An 18,794-nucleotide genomic window follows, 5' to 3' on the forward strand; every position below is an offset into this window, starting at 1 on the left:
CGGTGAGCCTGCTTCCCCCTCTCTCACTTTGCCTGCCTCTCTGCCTACTTGAGATCTCTCTCTCTCTGTCACATAAATAAAATCTTAAAAAAAAAAAAATGACTCTTTTTGGAGTCAAGATGGCAGAGAAGTATCAGGCTAAGATGACATCAGGTAGCAGGAGATCAGCTAGCTGGCTTATCAAACCATTGCGAACACCTAAAAATCCAATGGGAGATCAAAGAGAAGAAGAGCAACAATTCTAGAATCAGAAAATCGATCACTTCTGAAAGGTAGGGCCAGTGGAAAAGTGAATCCAAAGCGACAGGAAGATAGACCACGGGGCTGGAGGGAACGGCTCCCGGCAAGTGGCAGAACAATGGAGCACAAAATCAGGACTTTTTAAAAGTCTGCTCCACTGAGGGACATCGTTCCAGAGGCTAAACTGGGGTGAAGGCCACAGAGGTCAGCATAGCCCCAGGTTCCACAGGATCACAGAAGGACCAGGGGTGTCTGAGTGTCAAAGAGCTCGCAGGTATTAAATGGGGAAGCCGACTACAGAGACAAAGCCGAGGAGTGAGGTCTCAACCCAGGGTTACCTTGAACCCATCACAGGCTGGATGAGCTGGGAGCGTGGCCAGGGGCCAGGGAGATGGGAGTGATTGAGTGATTTTCTTTAAGGGCACACTGAGGAGTGGAGCACTGAGCTCTCTACTTCTCTGGGCTGGAGACTGGGAGACCGCCATTATTATTCCCATCCTCCAGAACTCTACAGAAAGCCTTCAGAGAACAAAAGCTCCCAAAAGCAAACCCGAGTGGATTACTTAGCCTGACCCCTGATAGGGGCGGGGCAATTCCACCTCGGGCAAAGACACTTGAGAATCACTACAACAGGCTCCTCCCCCAGAAGATCAACAAGAAACCCAGCCAAGACCAAGTTCACTTACCAAGGAGAACAGTGGAATTCCAGAGGAGGAGAAAGCAAAGCAAGGAATTCATGGCTTTCTCCCCATGATTCTTTAGTCTTGCAGTTAATATTTTTTTTTTCCTTCTGCTAAATTTTTTTTAACTTTTATCCTTTCCTCTTTTAACGTTTTTTTGAAGTAGTTTATCTTAACAATACCTTTCAAAAAAAAATCTTTTTTGAACCTTCATTATTATAGTCATATTTTATCCTCCATTATATATAACTATATTTTTTGTATACATATAGGGTTTTTTCTTCTAAATAATTTGGGGTGCAACTTCTCCTAATAGATCAACATAAACCCTAAATCTAGTTCCGGACTAGTCTCCAGCCTGAGCAAATTCTCTCCACTTTCTTTTTCTTTATTCTCCCAACCAACTTACTTTATCAACTCATTTTTTAGAAATTAAAAAAAATTTTTTTTCTCATCTTAATAGGCTTATTCCATCCCTTCATTGTGTCTACCCGTGTATGAGTTTTTCATCCTTTAAAATTTTGGGAGGTAGATTCTTGTAAGAGACGAAAATACTGCCAAAATTAAGTAAGTAACCCTGTTCTAGTCACCAGTCTAATATATGTGTGTGTGTGTGTGTGTGTGTGTGTATACACATATATATTTTTTTCTTTTTTGATATTTTTTCTTTATTTGTTTTCTTTTTTTAACTTTTTTTTTTTTCTGAACTTCTTTTTTATCCCCATTCTCCGTCCCATGATTTGGGGTCTCTTCTGATTTGGATAAAGCACGTTTTCCTGGGGTCTTTGCCACCCTTTTAGTATTTTATTTTCACCTTCATATATTCTTATCTGGACAAAATGACAAGGCGGAAAAACTCACCACAAAAAAAAAAAAAAAAAAAAAAAAAAAAAAAGAACAAGAGGCAGCTACCAAAGGCTAGGGACCTAAACCATATGGACATTGGTAATATGACAGATCTAGAATTCAGAGTGGCGATTCTCAAGGTTCCAGCCGAGCTCAAAAAAGGCATGGAAAATATTGGAGAAACCCTCTCCGGAGAGATAAAAGACCTTTCTGTAGAAATAAAAGAACTAAAATCTAACCAAGTTGAAATCAAAAAAACTATTAGTGAGGTGCAATCAAAAATGGAAGTTCATACTGCTAGGATAAATGAGGCAGAAGAAAGAATTAGTGAAATAGAAGACCAAATGACTGAGAATAAAGAAGCCGAGCAAAAGAAAGACAAATACTGGACCATGGAGAGAGAATTTGAGAAATAAGTGACACCATAAGACGAAACAACCTTAGAATAATTGGGATTCCAGAAGAAGAAAGAGAGAGGGGAACAGAAGGTATATTGGAGAGAATTATTGTAGAGAATGTCCCTAATATGGCAAAGGGACAAGCATCAAAATCCAAGAGATGCAGAAAACCCCCCTCAAAATCAATAAAAATAGGTACACACCCCATCACCTAATAGTAAAATTTACAAGTCTTAGCAACAAAGAGAAAATACTGAAAGCATTCCGGGAAAAAAAGTCTGTAACAAACAAGGGTAAAAACATTAGATTAGCAGCAGGCTTATCCACAGAGACCTGGCAGGCCAGAAAGAACTAGCTTGATATATTCAGAGCACTAAATGAGAAAAACATGCGGCCAAGAACACTGTATCCAGCTAGGCTATCATTGAAAATAGAAGGAGAGATAAAAAGATTCCAGGGCAAGCAAAAACTAAAAGAATTTGAAAACCCCAAACCAACTTTACAGGAAATACTGAAAGGGGTCCTCTAAGCAAAGAGAGACCCTGCGAGTAGTAGATGAGAAGGAACAGAGACAAAATACAGTAACGGTCACATTACAGGCAATACAATGGCACTAAATTCATAACTCTCAATAGTTACCCTGAAGGTAAATGGGCTAAATGCCCCAATCAAAAGACACAGGGTATCAGAATGGATAAAAAACCAAAATCCATCAATATGCTGTCTACAAGAAACACATTTTAAAACCCGAAGGAACCACCAGATGTAAAGTGAGGGGGTGGAAAACAATTTACCATGCTAATGGACATCAGAAGAAAGCTGGGGTGGCAATTCTTATATCAGATCAATTAGATTTCAAGCCAAAGACTATAATAAGAGATGAGGAAGGACATTATATCATACTCAGAGGATCTGTCCAACAAGAAAATCTAACAATTTTAAACATCTATGCCCCTAACATGGGAGCAGCCAATTATATAAAGCAATTAATAACAAAATCAAAGAAACACATCAACAATAATACAATAATAGTAGGGGACTTAACACTCCCCTCACTGAAATGGACAGATCATCCAAGCAAAAGATCAACAAGGAAATAAAGGCCTTAAATGACACAGTGGACCAGATGGACATCACAGATATATTCAGAACATTCCATCCAAAAGCAACAGAATACACATTCTTCTCTAGTGCACATGGAACAAGCTCCACAATTGATCACATCCTGAGTCATAAATCAGGTCTCAACCGGTATCAAAAGACTAGGATCATTCCCTGCATATTTTCAGACCACAAAGCTCTGAAGCTAGAACTCAATCACAAGAGGAAATTTGAAAAGAACCCAAATACATGGAGACTAAACACCATCCTTCTAAAGAATGAATGGGTCAACCAGGAAATTAAAGAAGAATTGAAAAAAATAATGGAAAAAATGATAATGAAAACACAATGGTTTAAAATCTTTGGGACACAGCAAAGGCAGTCCTGAGAGGAGGAAATATAGCAATTCAAGCCTTTCTCAAGAATCAAGAAAGGTCTCAAATACACAACCTAACCTTACACCTAAAGTAGCTGGAGAAAGAACGACTAAGAAAGCCTAAACCCAGCAGGAGAAGAGAAATCATAAAGATCAGAACAGAAATCAATGAAATAGAAATCAAAAAAACAATAGAACAAATCAACAAAACTAGTAGCTGGTTCTTTGAAAGAATTAATAAGATTGATAAACCCCTGGCCAGACTTATCAAAAAGAAAAGAGAAAGGACCCAAATAAATAAAATCATGAATGAAAGAGGAGAGATCACAACCAACATCAAAGAAATACAAACAGTTATAAGAACATACTATGAGCAACACTACGCCAACAAATTCAACAATCTGGAAGAAATGGATACATTCCTAGAGATATACAAAACTACCACAACTGAACCAGAAAGAAATAGATAACCTGAACAGTCCCATAACCAGTAAGGAGATTGAAACAGTCATCAAAAATCTCCAAACAAAGAAAAGCCCAGGGCCAGACAGCTTCCTGGGGGAATTCTACCAAACATTTAAAGAAGAACTAATTCCTATTCTCCTGAAACTGTTCCAAAAATTAGAGATGGAAGGAAAACTTCTAAACTCATTTTATGAGGCCAGCATCACCTTGATCCCAAAACCAGACAAGAATCCCATCAAAAAAGAGAACTACAGAAAAATATCCTTGATGAACACAGATGCGAAAATTCTCACCAAAATACTAGCCAATAGAATTCAACAGTACATTAAAAGGATTATTCACGACGACCAAGTGGGATTTATTCCAGGGCTGCAAGGTTGGTTCAACATCTGCAAATCAATCAATGTGATACAATACATAAATAAAAGAAAGAGCAAGAACCATATGATACTCTCAATAGATGCTGAAAAAGCATTTGACAAAGTGCAGCATCCCTTTCTGATTAAAACTCTTCAAAGTGTAGGAATAGAGGACACATACCTCAATATTAACAAAGCCATTTATGAAAAACCCACCGCAAATATCATTCTCAATGGAGAAAAACTGAAACCTGTTCTGCTAAGGTCAGGAACACAGCAGGGATGTCTGTTATCACCAATGCTATTGAACATAGTACCAAAAGTCTTATCCTCAACAATCAGACAAAAAAAAGAAAGTAAAGGCATCGAAATCAGCAAAGAAGAAGTCAAACTATCACTCTTTGCAGATGAAATGATACTATATGTGGAAAACCCAAAAGGCTCCACTCCAAAACTGCTAGAACTTGTATAAGAATTCAGTAAAGTGTGAGGATATAAAATCAATGTACAGAAATCAGTGAATTTCTTTACACCAACAACAAGACAGAATAAAGAGAAATTAAGGGGTCCATCCCATTTACAACTGCACCCAAAACCATAAGATACTGAGGAATAAAACTAACCAACAAGGCAAAGAATCTTTACTCAGAAAACTATGAAGTCCTCATAAAAGAAATTGAGGAAGACACAAAGAAATAGAAAAATGTTCCATGCTCATGGATTGGAAGAACAAATATTGTGAAAATGTCTATGCTACCTAAAGCATATCTACACATTTAATGCAATCCCTATCAAAATCCCATCCATTTTTTTCAAATAAATAGAACAAATAATCCTAAAATTTATATGGAATCAGAAAAGACCTCGAATAGCTAAAGGAATATTAGAAAAGAAAGCCAAAGTTGGTGGCCTCACAATTCTGGACTTCAACCTCTATTACAAAGCTGTCATCATCAAAACAGTATGGTACTGGCACAAAAACAGACACAGAGATCAATGGAACAGAATAGAGAGCACAGAAATAGACCCTCAACTCTGTGGTCGACTAATCTTCAACAAAGCAGGAAGGAATGCCCAATGGAAAAAAGACAGCCTCTTCAACAAACGGTGCTGGGAAAATTGGATAGCCACATGCAGAAAAATGAAACTGGACCATTTCCTTACACCACACACGAAACTAGACTCAAAATGGATGAAGGACCTCAGTGTGAGAAAGGAATCCATCAAAATCCTTGAGGAGAACACAGGCAGCATGCTCTTTGACCTAAGCCGCAGCAACTTCTTCCTAGGAACATCGCCAAAGGCAAGGGAAGCAAGGGCAAAAATGAACTATTGGGACTTCATCAAGATCAAAAGCTTTTGCACAGCAAAGGAAACAGTTAACAAAACCAAAAGACAACTGACAGAATGGGAGAAGATAATTGCAAATGACATATCAGACAAAGGGCTAGTATCCAAAAATCTATAAAAGGCTCAGCAAACTCAACACCCAAAGAACAAATAATCCAATCAAGAAATGGGCAGAGGACAGGAACAGACATTTCTGCAAAGAAGACATCCAGATGGCCAACAGACACATGAGAAAATGCTCCATTCCACATCATTCGGCATGAGGGAAATACAAATCAAAACCACAATGAGAGGGGCACCTGGGTGGCTCAGTGGGTTAAGCCTCTGCCTTCGGCTCGGGTCATGATCCCAGGGTCCTGGGATTGAGCCCCACATCGGGCTCTCTGCTCTGCAGGGAGCCTGCTTCCTCCTCTCTCTCTGCTTGCCTCTCTGCCTACTTGTGATCTCTGACAGATTAAAAAAAAAAAAAAAAAAAAAAAAAATCTTTAAAAAAAAAAAAAAACACAATGTGATATCACCTCACACCAGTCAGAATGGCTAAAATTAACAAGTCAGGAAACGACAGATGCTGGCGAGGATGTGGAGAAAGGGGAACCCTCCTCACTGTTGGTGGGAATGCAAGCTGGTGCAACCACTCTGGAAAACAGCGTGGAGGTTCCTCAAAAAGCTGAAAATAGAGCTACACTATGACACAGTCATTGCACTACTGGGTATTTACCCTAAAGATACAAATGTGGTGCTCCGAAGGGGCACGTGCACCCGAATGTTTATAGCAGCAATGTACACAATAGCCAAACTATAAACAGAACCTAGATGTCCACCAATAGATGAATGGATCAAGAAGATGTGGCATATATATACAATGGAATACTATGCCACCATCAAAAGAAATGAAATCTTGCCATTTGCGACAACATGGATGGAACTAGAGCGTATCATGCTTAGCGAAATAAGTCAAGTAGAGAAAGACAACTATCATATGATCTCCCTGATATGAGGAAGTGGTGATGCAACATGGAGGCTTAAGTGGGTAGGAGAAGAATAAATGAAACAAGATGGGATTGGGAGGGAGACAAACCATAAGTGACTCTTAATCTCACAAAACAAACTGAGGGTTGCTGGGGGGAGGGGGTTTGGGAAAAGGGCGTGGGATTATGGACATTGGGGAGGGTATGTGCTTTGGTGAGTGCTGTGAAGTGTGTAAACCTGGTGATTCACAGACCTGTACCCCTGGGGATAAAAATATATGTTTATATAAAATTAAAAATTAAAAAAATAATTAAAAAAATAAACCCCAAACTTAGAATTTTATTACTGTCTTTTAACCCCAATTTCAGAAGCACTAAGTAACTAACTAAATCAAAGAATATTCTCTTGAAGGGCGGGGGGATTTCATTACCAAAAGTTAAATGATATTTTTAAATAACTAAATTTTTTAAAAAGAACATTAGCCTGATTATCATAATACACTTTTAATAATATAATTTTTAGCTATAATATTTTATTTACTAAATTCATCAAACACACAAAAATCAAGAAGACAGTTTTAATACTGACACATCAGCCAGGTTACTGCACTGAATGTGTAATCAAACATCAGTGATTGAAATGTTTCCATGTCTCAGAATTTCAACATTTAACAAGTATTGCTCCAAGGGCCAAGCATTGCTCTAGATATAACAATGAATAAAACAGACAAAAATTCCTACCTTCATGGAGCTAACACTAAGGGACACTAGAATTCCAAAAGCTATCTTAATTCAAAAGATTAAAATCACATCTTTTTTTAGAAAGCAGTAAGTGGGGCCAGAGAGAAAGGAAATATAATAATGCTTTTTTTTTTAAATATTTTATTTATTTATTTGACAGACAGAGATCACAAGTAGGCAGAGAGGCAGGCAGAGAGAGAAGAGGAAGCAGGCTCCCCGCTGAGCAGAGAGCCCGATGTGGGGCTCGATCCCAGGACCCCGGGATCACGACCCGAGCCGAAAGCAGAGGCCTTAACCCACCGAGCCACCCAGGCGCCCCAATAATGCTTTTTTAAACTGTGTAACAAAAGGAAGTGCCTGTAGTTCATCATGTTCCCTAAACCCCTCCCAGAAAGAAAATGCCCCTGATATGGAAACTCCAGAGATTTACTAGCCAGCAAATAAGGGGTTGGGGGTGCTATATGTTAAACTTATAGTCCATCAGAATCTAGTATTTTGTGTTTTATATATACAGATACATAATTAGTATAGCCTTTTTGTAGTCTTCTCTATAAACCACTAGATCCCAGTTTTGCACAGTGACACAGGAATTTTTAAAAATATATCCTAAAGGACTGCAAAGGTTCTTAATCCTTCAAATACCTAAATATATTCCCCAAATGTAAATTTTGGTGCCATGATTTGGCCACAAGCATACTGTCCTATAAAATACTATTAGCACAGATGAAAGATAACCCAAGTAAGCTCAATTAATTTGATAACAACATGTTGTGACTGTATGCACTGAAATTTTCCCTTTATGTTCATACTCTACCAAAAGAAGAAGTCTTTATAGGTTAAAGTCAATGTTCTTAGAATGTCAAAGGGATTGAACTATATGGAATGTTCATGAGACATGACATACTCACTCTGTCACGCACACATCACACATTGTTGTTTATATACTGAATTTTCAAAACCTACTGATTCCTTAAAAAGTAGTTATGCTAGAGAACCAATGCTTCCTTGAATAATGTTCAAGTCCTTTTGAAATCTGCCCCCCCACACACACACCAGCCCTTGTAATTGCCTACAGGGTCTATTTACGGGCAAATAAATAAAATCTGGTGAATTTTTTTTTAACAAATGAGATTTTTAAAATAATGACTGTCATTTGTCCAGTTCATTTACCAAATATAACTCCTGACTATTTCCAAATATAAAATCAGTCTTCAAAGAATGAAGATTTTTATCCCATCATGATACTCAGGACAATCTAACACAGTCTCTTTCACAGAAGAAATGCAAAAATATTTGGGCAACACAATCACTGTCAGATCTCATTTGTTTCGACATTTAATCATTCAGCATTTCCTAAGTGCCCATAATGCCAGATACTAAAGAATATTTTATGTGGTTAACCCTCATTCAGATGCAGAAGTTCTGTTGTGCTTGTTAAAAAAGAAAAGGAAAAATCACTTTACTTTATAATCACACCTCATTTATGGCCTGCTAGAATTAGTTAGCCAAATAGCTGCCGATAAGCTCAAATAGTTTTAACACTGGGTTATTGGGGTCAAAGGTTAAGTCCCCATGTGGGAGAATTAAATCAGCTCTGTTCTGAAGCCAGACCACATGCTTAGCTCCAGGCAGCTCTGTTGATGTCTGTAAGTGATCACAAACTGGGCAAGAAAGCAGGAACAGATACACAAAATCTACCAACCACATAAAATAACTACATGAAGCATTTGATATAATAGCCAAGTATACTAGAATTCTTTCCTTTGTAGCATCTCCTCTCTTTCGTACAGAGAAAAATTGCAGGTAATGTGAGTTATGATCATACACACCTCAAAATGATGATCAATCAACTCAAAATATTCTTGAAGGGGCACAGATCCAGAAAATGAACAGGCAAAATCTTTGATTCCCTGTTTTTCAAAATATTCCTGAAGGCGGATAATAAGTTCATTTGTTATGAGCCAAAGATCTTCAAACTGTTCACTCTGAATGCGATACCGTTCTGAAAGAGAAAATAATTAAGGAAAAATGCTTATTAACACATAATTACTAGCAGAAACTATGTGAATTATCACTAACTCTGACATAAATACCATAAATTGGATTTTTGAAATAAAAATATGATTTCTAGTGCTTTATTGCAGTTTTCTACAGAAACCACTTAACATTTTCAAATTTAACTCCAAAGGTTTGTGGTTACAGTAGCAAGCTGCAGAGTATGGTCCTTTTCCCTGTTTCTTATCATAGATTTCAATACAATAAAATACCAAAAAAAAAAAAACCCAAAATATAAAAACAAAAAAATTTTTTTAAATACAAAATTTAGTCCTTCTAAGAAAGAAAGAAAGAGAGAGAGAGAAAAAAAGGAGAGAGAGAAAAAGAGAGGAAGGAAGCAAGCAAGCTAGCTTTGTTTATAAGGTTTAAAAAAAAAAAAAAAAGCCTGCAAAAGTATAATATGGTATTCATTAAATTTTTCAGAATATTGATGTGAAATAAAACTTACACTCTAGAAAGTCCCTCACATCCTAGACACTGTAGCCAGCTTAAATCCCTGTAATCATGATCAAAGTTTTCTATTTTTTTAATAGTTCTTTTATTTATATTTGTAATCAGACTCTTCCCTAAATATAAACATTGCTTCCCTCCATTAACTGAAACCTCAGCTCCAAGAAAGCCTAATTCCTATCCGTCCCCCGTTTAACTTGCCCAGTTTGTGACAACAATGATGACAAAGGTGACAATAACTACATCTATGATAGGAGCAACTGTTATTTGTTGAGCACCAACTATGAACCAAGCACTATGATTGCAACAACCTCTTTTTAATAAAAAGGAAAACCACACACAGAATTTCAGATGCTCATCTAAGGTCACAAAGTAAATTCAATGTCAGAGCTAGAGTTCATGATATATACCCTTTTCCCCTATCTAAATCCTACCTATTCTTCAAGACCTGGCTTCAAGCCTACATACCCCAAGAAATCTTTATTTCTCTACCATCCACAGCAAGCCCTAATGTATAGCAGGCACTGTTTTGAGCACTCTGCAGTCACTCTCTGGTTTAAACCTCAATACCCCTATGGAGGAATTATGTTATCCCAATTTTACAGAGTTTAAATAATCTGTAAGGTCATCTAGCCAGATAGTAATAGGACAGGGATTAGAACTCTAGCCATTAATCCAAAGATTAGCTATTAATCTTAACCACATTACAGTATTGTATCTCTTTGAATTTATCTAGAGATTTAGTATGTCTACAGTTTATTATATATTTTATAACCATGCATTTTTTAAATTAACTTTTAATTTTAGAACAATTTTAGACTTACAGAAAAATTATGAAGATTATACAGAGTTCCCACACAACCTTCACCCAGTTTCCCCAATTATTATCTTATAGTATTACGTACATTTATTATGATTAATGAATGCAAACAGATACCCTGGGCCATTAACTAAAGTTAAAGTTAAGTGGATTACACTGATCAGTTTTTGGACACTGAATCAGCATTGCATACCTGGAATAAATCCCATTTGGTCAGGGTGTATACTTTTTCTTATTCCTATTTAACTTTCCATATGATTATATTCAGTTTCTCCAAGAGATTATAAACTCTTGAAGAGTTTATATATTGGTTCCCCTATAGTATATAGGAACCAATTCCCCTATTCTATGTAATTCACCAGTTATTAAGCATCTGTTATGTACAATTTCATAAAGAAAGACATGTTAGGAGTACAAAGATGAAGTCAGTCTCCTTGAGTAAGGAATCTAAGGCCTTGCACGTGAACATGTAAAATATTTATTATATTCCTCATCACACCTTGACAAATTCTATAAATATATGTCATCTCTAAATTGGTTATTAAGGACTTCAATTTGTCATCCTCCACCAGAATTCAAAAATATATCTCCTCTCATTCTCCTAGTCATCTCTCTTTCAATTATATAAAGAATAAAATATACTGGATATGCCTGCCATAGCATATGGCAAAAACCTTGATGTTTTCTGCTATCATATAATTTCTCCTGGATCATCCCCCAGCTCTCCCCTCACCATAGTCTTATTCTGGATTCTGATTTCTGCCCACAGTGCTGATCAGATGATTTCCTCATTTCTCCCATCAAAGAGAATAGGGCTAAGGTGAGATACAACAAACAGCTTTTACCTTTCTTTACAAATGTCACTGGATGGTTAATTCTCTAAGAACAAAAAGAGCGCAACTGTGGTGGGGCAGGAGTAAAGAGGTAGAAGAATAATGATGACAAAGGACAGTAATAGAATTCTCTAAATCTCAGGTCCTATCCAAGCTAAACTTGGGAGCCAATATATTAATCCCAGACTGGTATTTATTCACTCTTTCAATTATTTACACAACTCAGTGCAAGATACTGGAGATAAAACCATGAATACAGCAAGAGCCTCTGTCCTCAAGGAGTTCACTGCAGACCTGGAAAAATGGAGTGATGGGGCAAGAGTAAACACTGTTTCTGCCATTATTGATTCAGGGATACTTCATGAAGGTTGACGTTGCCACAAAAGTGCCAGGACTTCCCCGCAAGGGATACATTCCTATTTTCAAGTATGTGATGGTCTATAACATAGCAGAAGAGGTGGACAATAGCAAAGGAGCTGCAAAGGACAGAAGGCACAGTAAGTATTGTGTAATAATTACAGATATTTGTAGAGTTAGCTGCCTCAGGAGGTAGGGAACAATCTCACTCCATTGGAAGCATTTAAAGCTCAGAGGTCTTTGGCATTGGGTGATTTCTTGAAAATCTCCTTGAGAATTTTAGAACTCAATACGGAATAAAGACAGGTCATCTCACATACAAATCTGTAACTCCATCTGTCCTGGGACAGATATTTGGTGCCAGCTCAGTGCTGCCTCTAGGTCCTGGCCATTTGTCCCTTCTAGGCAGATGTTTGGCTTCTGGCTCAGGACTGGCTCTAGGACCCTGTCTTTTTATGTGTCTGTTGGGCAGCTGTTTGCCCAACGCATAGCCCCTGCTTCCAGACCCAGGTAATATCCCAGGCCTTCTGGTGGAAAAATCTAAGCTGGGCCAGCTTCACCCCCTTTTGCAGCTTTGTGATCTCCCAAAACACTGGCTTCATATTTTTATGCAACAGGTCTTGCTGGATGTAGTAGATGAACATGACAAAATGGCACACTACAGTGATCCAAGCTAGAGAGGATGGTGAGATGTAATTGTGGCTTTGAAAGTGTCAGAGCCAGATATGGTACTGGCAGGTATCGGCACATTATGTTGGCACTGCCACACTTAACTGTGTCCACTCTAACTGCAGCAACATCTGCAAAGCCATGGGCTAGATGGTGAGCATTTGTTGTCTTCCAGACTGGCCTACAAAAGCACCAAAAGCACTATAAAGTCCAGGCAACGGCCCACATCCTCTGGGTACACCCTTCCCAGGAAGAAATAAGGCTTGTTAATGATATGCAATTCCCTCCAGGCTTAGAACTCTGCAAAAAGGGTCATACCTATCTCCTTGTCCTCCTTATCCATGGCAACAGCATGTCCCATAGAGGGGCTCATGGCTGGGCAGAGGGAGCTGCTAGTCTTTCTGGCCCTAGTGGGGCCCAGTCTTAGCAGGGTTCAGCAGCTGTAAGTGGGGCTCAAGGTTGGAAGAGGCTAGATGTGGATGTGATGACTTGTATCTTCAAGGCTGTCACCTCCACCAGCAGCATGTCAGTCAATTGTACCCACCACTTCCTTCAGCAGCTTTTCTGATGCCACCTATTTCACATAAGAGCTTCTCATATCATTTTGTGGGCTTCCTCAGAAAGTCTGGGAAAGAAAGACCAGCTCCTACTCCAGGGGTTCCCACACCTCCCATAGTTGCTCATCATCCTCATCTTTCAGCTTCAGCTCCTTCTGGGCTATGTGAGCTCCTCCTTCAGGAGCTCAGAGCCCTGCCCTTCTTGTAAATCTCCATGGAGATCCTGTAGGAATACCTGTCAATAATATTAGAGAAGAGCTCCCTCCTAGGTTCATAATACTAAGCAATATCCTTTACCCCTCTCAGATCCTGAGATTCTGAAAGTGAAAAGACACAGTGCCTTAATAATGCTCATTTTAATAAAATACTTAAAATGCTGCGTGCCACATAATAAGTACTCAATAAATGTTACCAACTATCATCATTGTCACCATTATTTCCTCATATGTGTGTATTCTCAGTGATAAATTCTGATAAATTTTCACACTAACTTTGGTGGGCAGACTTTCCTGATCATACCAGAATATACTTTGATTCCAGATTTTCTTGCCAGTATCTACCTGGACAATTTAACAGAAACTGGTATGATAAATCTTATTAAAACACAGCACACAAAAACTGCTCACTTGGCTTAAGCCATACTAGCTTCCTCAGTGTCCCTGAAAGCATATTCCTGCCTCAGGGCCCTAAGACCCACATAGAACCTAATTAACTCAGTAACTTCCAAAGAGTAGATATGAAAAAAAAGTGGCTTTAATAAAATGTATTTTCCTTGGCATAGAATTTGCTGTCACTTTAGATAAAGCTACAAAATTTTTACATTAACATTATACTGCTAATATCTCAAAGGAAATCTCATTCATTCTGGTTCTAGAAGGATTCTGAATAGGCTTCACAAGCAGGTAGAAAAATCTGGGATGCAGTCTAAATACACGTAAAGAATAGAATTTTTTGCATATAAAATGAAATAAAACTATAGGAAAAGATTATTCCATTCAAGTATAATTTTCCAATACAAATGTATCACAATTTACATACCCGAAAAGACATGTACATAACTTGAATTACTGTGACACATCTAAAAGAATTATATGCTGGCTCAACATGTTAAAACACACACACACACACACACACACACACACATTTCAAGATTCCTTGAATGAAGCAAAGAAGCAAACCCTGGATATCCATGTGAAGAGCATTCCAAGCCAGGGAAATGAGTATAAAAGCCCTGAGGCAGGAATGTGCTTTCAGTATGGCTGAAGCTGAGTGAGCAGTTTTTGTGCTGCGCTGCAACAAGATTACCAGTTTCTGTTAAATTGCCCACATAGATACTGGCAAGGAAATCTGGAAACAAGGCATATTCAGGTATGATCAGGAAAGTCTGCCCACCAAAGTTAGTAAGAAAATTTACCAGAATTTATCACTGAGGGAACCATGGACAGGATTCTCAATGGAATACCAACAGTAGCCCCAAGTTCAGCTGGCCAGGCGCTGACTGTTGATTGTGCAAGACAAATCCAATTAGCACCTATCCTAATGCCTCCTTGGAAGCACTGGGCTTAGTGCACATTCACAGCTTACGGTGGACTTTGGTGTTACATTTAGGATGTTGTGCAAAGAAAGGAAGCAGTGTCTAGAACTCTTCCCCAGAGAGGTAAAGTGTCTTGTCTCTGCTGCCTATAACCAGAACTTCTTTCCCCACCCTGGCAGATAACAAAATCCCTCATCTGACAAAATGAAACATGGACAAGTCTAAACATTTCCCTTCTCCTTTCCTCAGGATTTAAATTACCTGAACAGAGGCCTACAAACTCTCTGAGAGGCCCATCTCAGTCCCCTGTAGTGGGCAAACAAAGACTTCTGCTCTATAAAGATAAAGTAACAGAAAAGTCATGTACAGTGTGGTCAAAGCAAAGGGGCAAATGTGGGAAATGAAATGTAGCTCCCTTTACAAAAGGACCACAAGGCACCAATATCTTTGGTTGACAGTCTCAAGGACATTCAAGGTAACACTATATCTATTCATCCATTCAAAAGTTATGAAGTATAAGTGCTGGGGAGACAACGGAGAACAACATCTACTGGTCCTGGTTTTTATCCTAGTGTAAGGACAGAACATAAATAAGTAAACAACAAATACATAGTTACGAGTCATGAAAGAATTAGAATGCAGATGAAAATGGTGCTATAATAAAGATGAATGGGTCCTCTTTCTTGAGATACGATGGGTCACAGAAAGCTACACTAAGAAACTGACGTCAGTGGTAGTGTTAACAGTAAAAGTGATGAAAATAATACTAGCAGCTAAAATTTACCTGGCGTATATAGTATTGTTGGAAATTGCTATATGTTTTTGAGGGATTATGGTATTTGATTCTTACATAATATAATTGTACAGTTTTATCCCCATTATGTAGATGAAAATACAGGCATTGTTAATTTTTCCAAAGTCATTCAGACAAATTGTAAGGAGAGCTGGGATTTCCACTATCAATTTGTGTCTAGACCCCACATCCCTCATCATTTTCTCATAAAGTTTGGAGTTTAATGATGGGAAGAACAGTTTAGGTAGAATGATTGGCAAGCACAAAATCCTCAAGCCAAGAAATGCCAGACAGGTACCAGAAACAGAGAGAAAGCCAGAGTGAGGAAGTGAGTGTTCTTAGATGAGGCTGGATATTAGGCTGGGGCCAGCACACACAGGGTAGACCGTTAAAGGTTGGTAAAGAGTTTGGATAGCACTATAAACACAAGGCTTTCAAGCTGGAGAGTGGCATGATATAATTTTGATCATCTGTTTCTTTGTTTTTACTACTAGAGATGCAAAGTAGAAAATGAATCAGAGGGGCGCCTGGGTGGCTCAGTGGATTAAACCTCTGCCTTAGCTCAGGTCATGATCCCAGGGTTCTGGGATCGAGAACTGCATTGGGCTCTCTGCTCAGCAGGGAACCTGCTTCCCTCTCTCTCTCTGCCTGCCTACTTGTGATCTCTGTCTGTCAAATAAATAAATAAAATCTTAAAAAAAAGAAAGAAAGAAAGAAAGAAAGAAAGAAAAAGAATCAGAAAGGGGCCAGAACAGACTGACAGGACATTGTAACAATGATCCAGGTCACAGACAATGGTTACATGTGTAATAATTAGAAGCATCATGTTAGGAAGAAAATCCTATATTTCTCTAGTCTTGTCCTCTGATCAAAACGTAAAATCTAGTAAATTTTTAAATCTGTGACTTCAGTACAAACAAATCTTCAATTTTTTTTCATGTACACAAATGGGAAAATAAAACATACCTCACAAGGTTACTATGAAGATCAAATATAATACTGTACGGAAGAGACTTATACAAATGCAATTTAAGTTTATATTTTAAATTTAGACCAAGCAAATTAGATGTTCAAAAAATATTGGTTGTAAAAATTAAAACTGATACAAAAAGTATGTAATAAAACAAGTGAAAAATCTAAAGCTCAATGAAAAACTCAAACATAATTAAAATTCCAGATACCCAGCATGTCCTTGCTATAGACTGAATTTTGTGTCCTGTCCAAAATCTGTATGGTAAATCTTAAGGTCCAAAGCAGTGGTACTTGGAATTGGGGCCTCTGGCTGATAAGACCATGGGAGTGGAGGCTTCATGAATGGCATTAGTGACCTTATAAAAGAAATCCCAAAGAGTGGCCTTGCCCCTTCTGCCCTGTGAGGACATAGCAAAAAGACAGACTTCTGTGAAGCAAGAAGTAGGCTCCCATTAGAAGCCCAATCTACTGGCACCTTGATCTTGGACTTTGCAGCCTCAAGAACTGTAAGAAATACATTACTGTTGTACAAAAGCCACCCAGTCTATGGTGTTTTATTTTAACAGCCCAAATGGACTGAGACAGAACTCCACTGTGACCAACTATAGTAATGTCACTAAATAACAGAAATGTAAAAAAACATAATTAACAGTTAAATAGGTGTGATATTTTCTGTAACTTTAGCATTTTTGCTTCAATTATTTTCTTGTTTTCACCAACACATTCAGGGAAAAAAGAAAACTAAAATTTTTTGCAATGAAAAATTTTACAATTAGACTTAAGATTTAGAAATAGAAACACAATATTTTAAGTTGATTTTTTTCAGATTACCAAAAATCAACAAGAATCAGTAAGTTAAAGATTTATAAGGCATTATTTTTATTATTAAGCATTTTCTCAGTATTAGTACTCCAAGGTGGTTAATATTGCCCTGGAGACTTTCCAGAGTACACATTTCAGGGAACGGAGGAATAAAAATTTCTATTTATAATATAACATGAAAGAAGAAAGTTGTATTTTAAAATACACCCTTACAATATTCGTAATTAAAATAGCTGCCAAAATGAACATTCAATTTTTTTTATTTCTTTTCCTTTGCATCTTGTAATAGCAGCTCAGTGGAAATAACCACTTCAGCCTCCAAATGAAATAAATTTGGATAATTGGAGTCTAGTCAATTGCCATTCCACTCTACTACAAATGGAGAAAATAATATATTTAACTAAGCAGGGCACAAAAATGTATCTTGTCAGTCTCTATTCATGTCAGAACATATGAAGTTCATCAATATAAATAATGTTTGTATTCATATTATAAACAATGCAGAAATGTAATTTATGCTATTTGGAAATTTTAATAAAATGTGAGCTAGATAAGCAGATAAATGCTTTTTAAACCAAAAAGTTGGAGGAAGTAATATAAACAATTTGAGTAGATATTAGTATAATATTCTAAATATACAATTCCTTCAGTATTAGTAGAAACTATGGATGACTTCTCTAAGTTTACTTTTCAAGAAGCTTTTTCCAATCTGGATTTATATAATATTTCCATTGCCCCTTCGTAATACTGCTAAGAAATTCTAAAATAAATCTTAACAGTTATATTATATTGATGAATCACTGTATATGTTACATTTGATCATTATATTTATCTCTAAATTTCTGGCTTCATTAATGGATAGGGGCATCTTAGTGGCTCAGTTGGTTAAGTATCCAACTCTTGATCTCAGCTCAGGTCTTGCTCTCAGGGTCATGAGTTCAAACCCTGTGTTAGGCTCCACACTGGGCACAGAGCCCACTTAAAAAAAATTAGTAAGTAAAAACTGAAATTAAAAAAAGAAAAAAAAAAGACTCTCACAGAGCCCCTACTATATAAACTTCCAGGCACAGAAGAAAATTTACTGATCTCTAAAACCCCATGCTTTAATAATCTTCTCTTTCTGAAATGCTTTGCACCTAATAAGCTCTTATTCATTCCTCAAGATCCTTTACAAATAAAGTCTCATGGAACATTATCCTTTGGGTTCCAACTGCACCTAAAGTATACTTCTGTAAGTTTACCAAATATTCTACTATCAACTCACTATCTCTCCCATTAGTCCAGGAGCTCCACAGGAGCCATGACAGTCTTTATATCTACTATGTCTGCTGAATGAAAAATGAACAAAGGTATAGCCTACTCAGATGAAACAGAGAAAGACCCTTACTTTCCTTGTTCTAAATATATT

The 18,794-nt window shown here is 37.5% G+C and overlaps 1 protein-coding gene across 3 annotated transcripts in view; it reads right to left on the reverse strand.

Annotated features, from left to right (window-relative positions):
* BBS9 (Bardet-Biedl syndrome 9) overlaps nucleotides 1–18,794 on the reverse strand; it is a 458,943-nt gene that overhangs the window by 212,453 nt on the left and 227,696 nt on the right. For all 3 annotated transcript variants that reach the window (XM_082691753.1, XM_082691755.1, XM_082691754.1), the window contains one exon: nucleotides 9,354–9,526. In XM_082691753.1, the coding sequence (XP_082547879.1) occupies nucleotides 9,354–9,526 (173 nt within the window). The remainder of the gene's footprint in view (nucleotides 1–9,353; nucleotides 9,527–18,794) is intronic.

The sequence above is a fragment of the Mustela nivalis genome (genome assembly GCF_964662115.1).
Source record: "Mustela nivalis genome assembly, chromosome: 12".
Taxonomy (NCBI): domain Eukaryota; kingdom Metazoa; phylum Chordata; class Mammalia; order Carnivora; family Mustelidae; genus Mustela; species Mustela nivalis.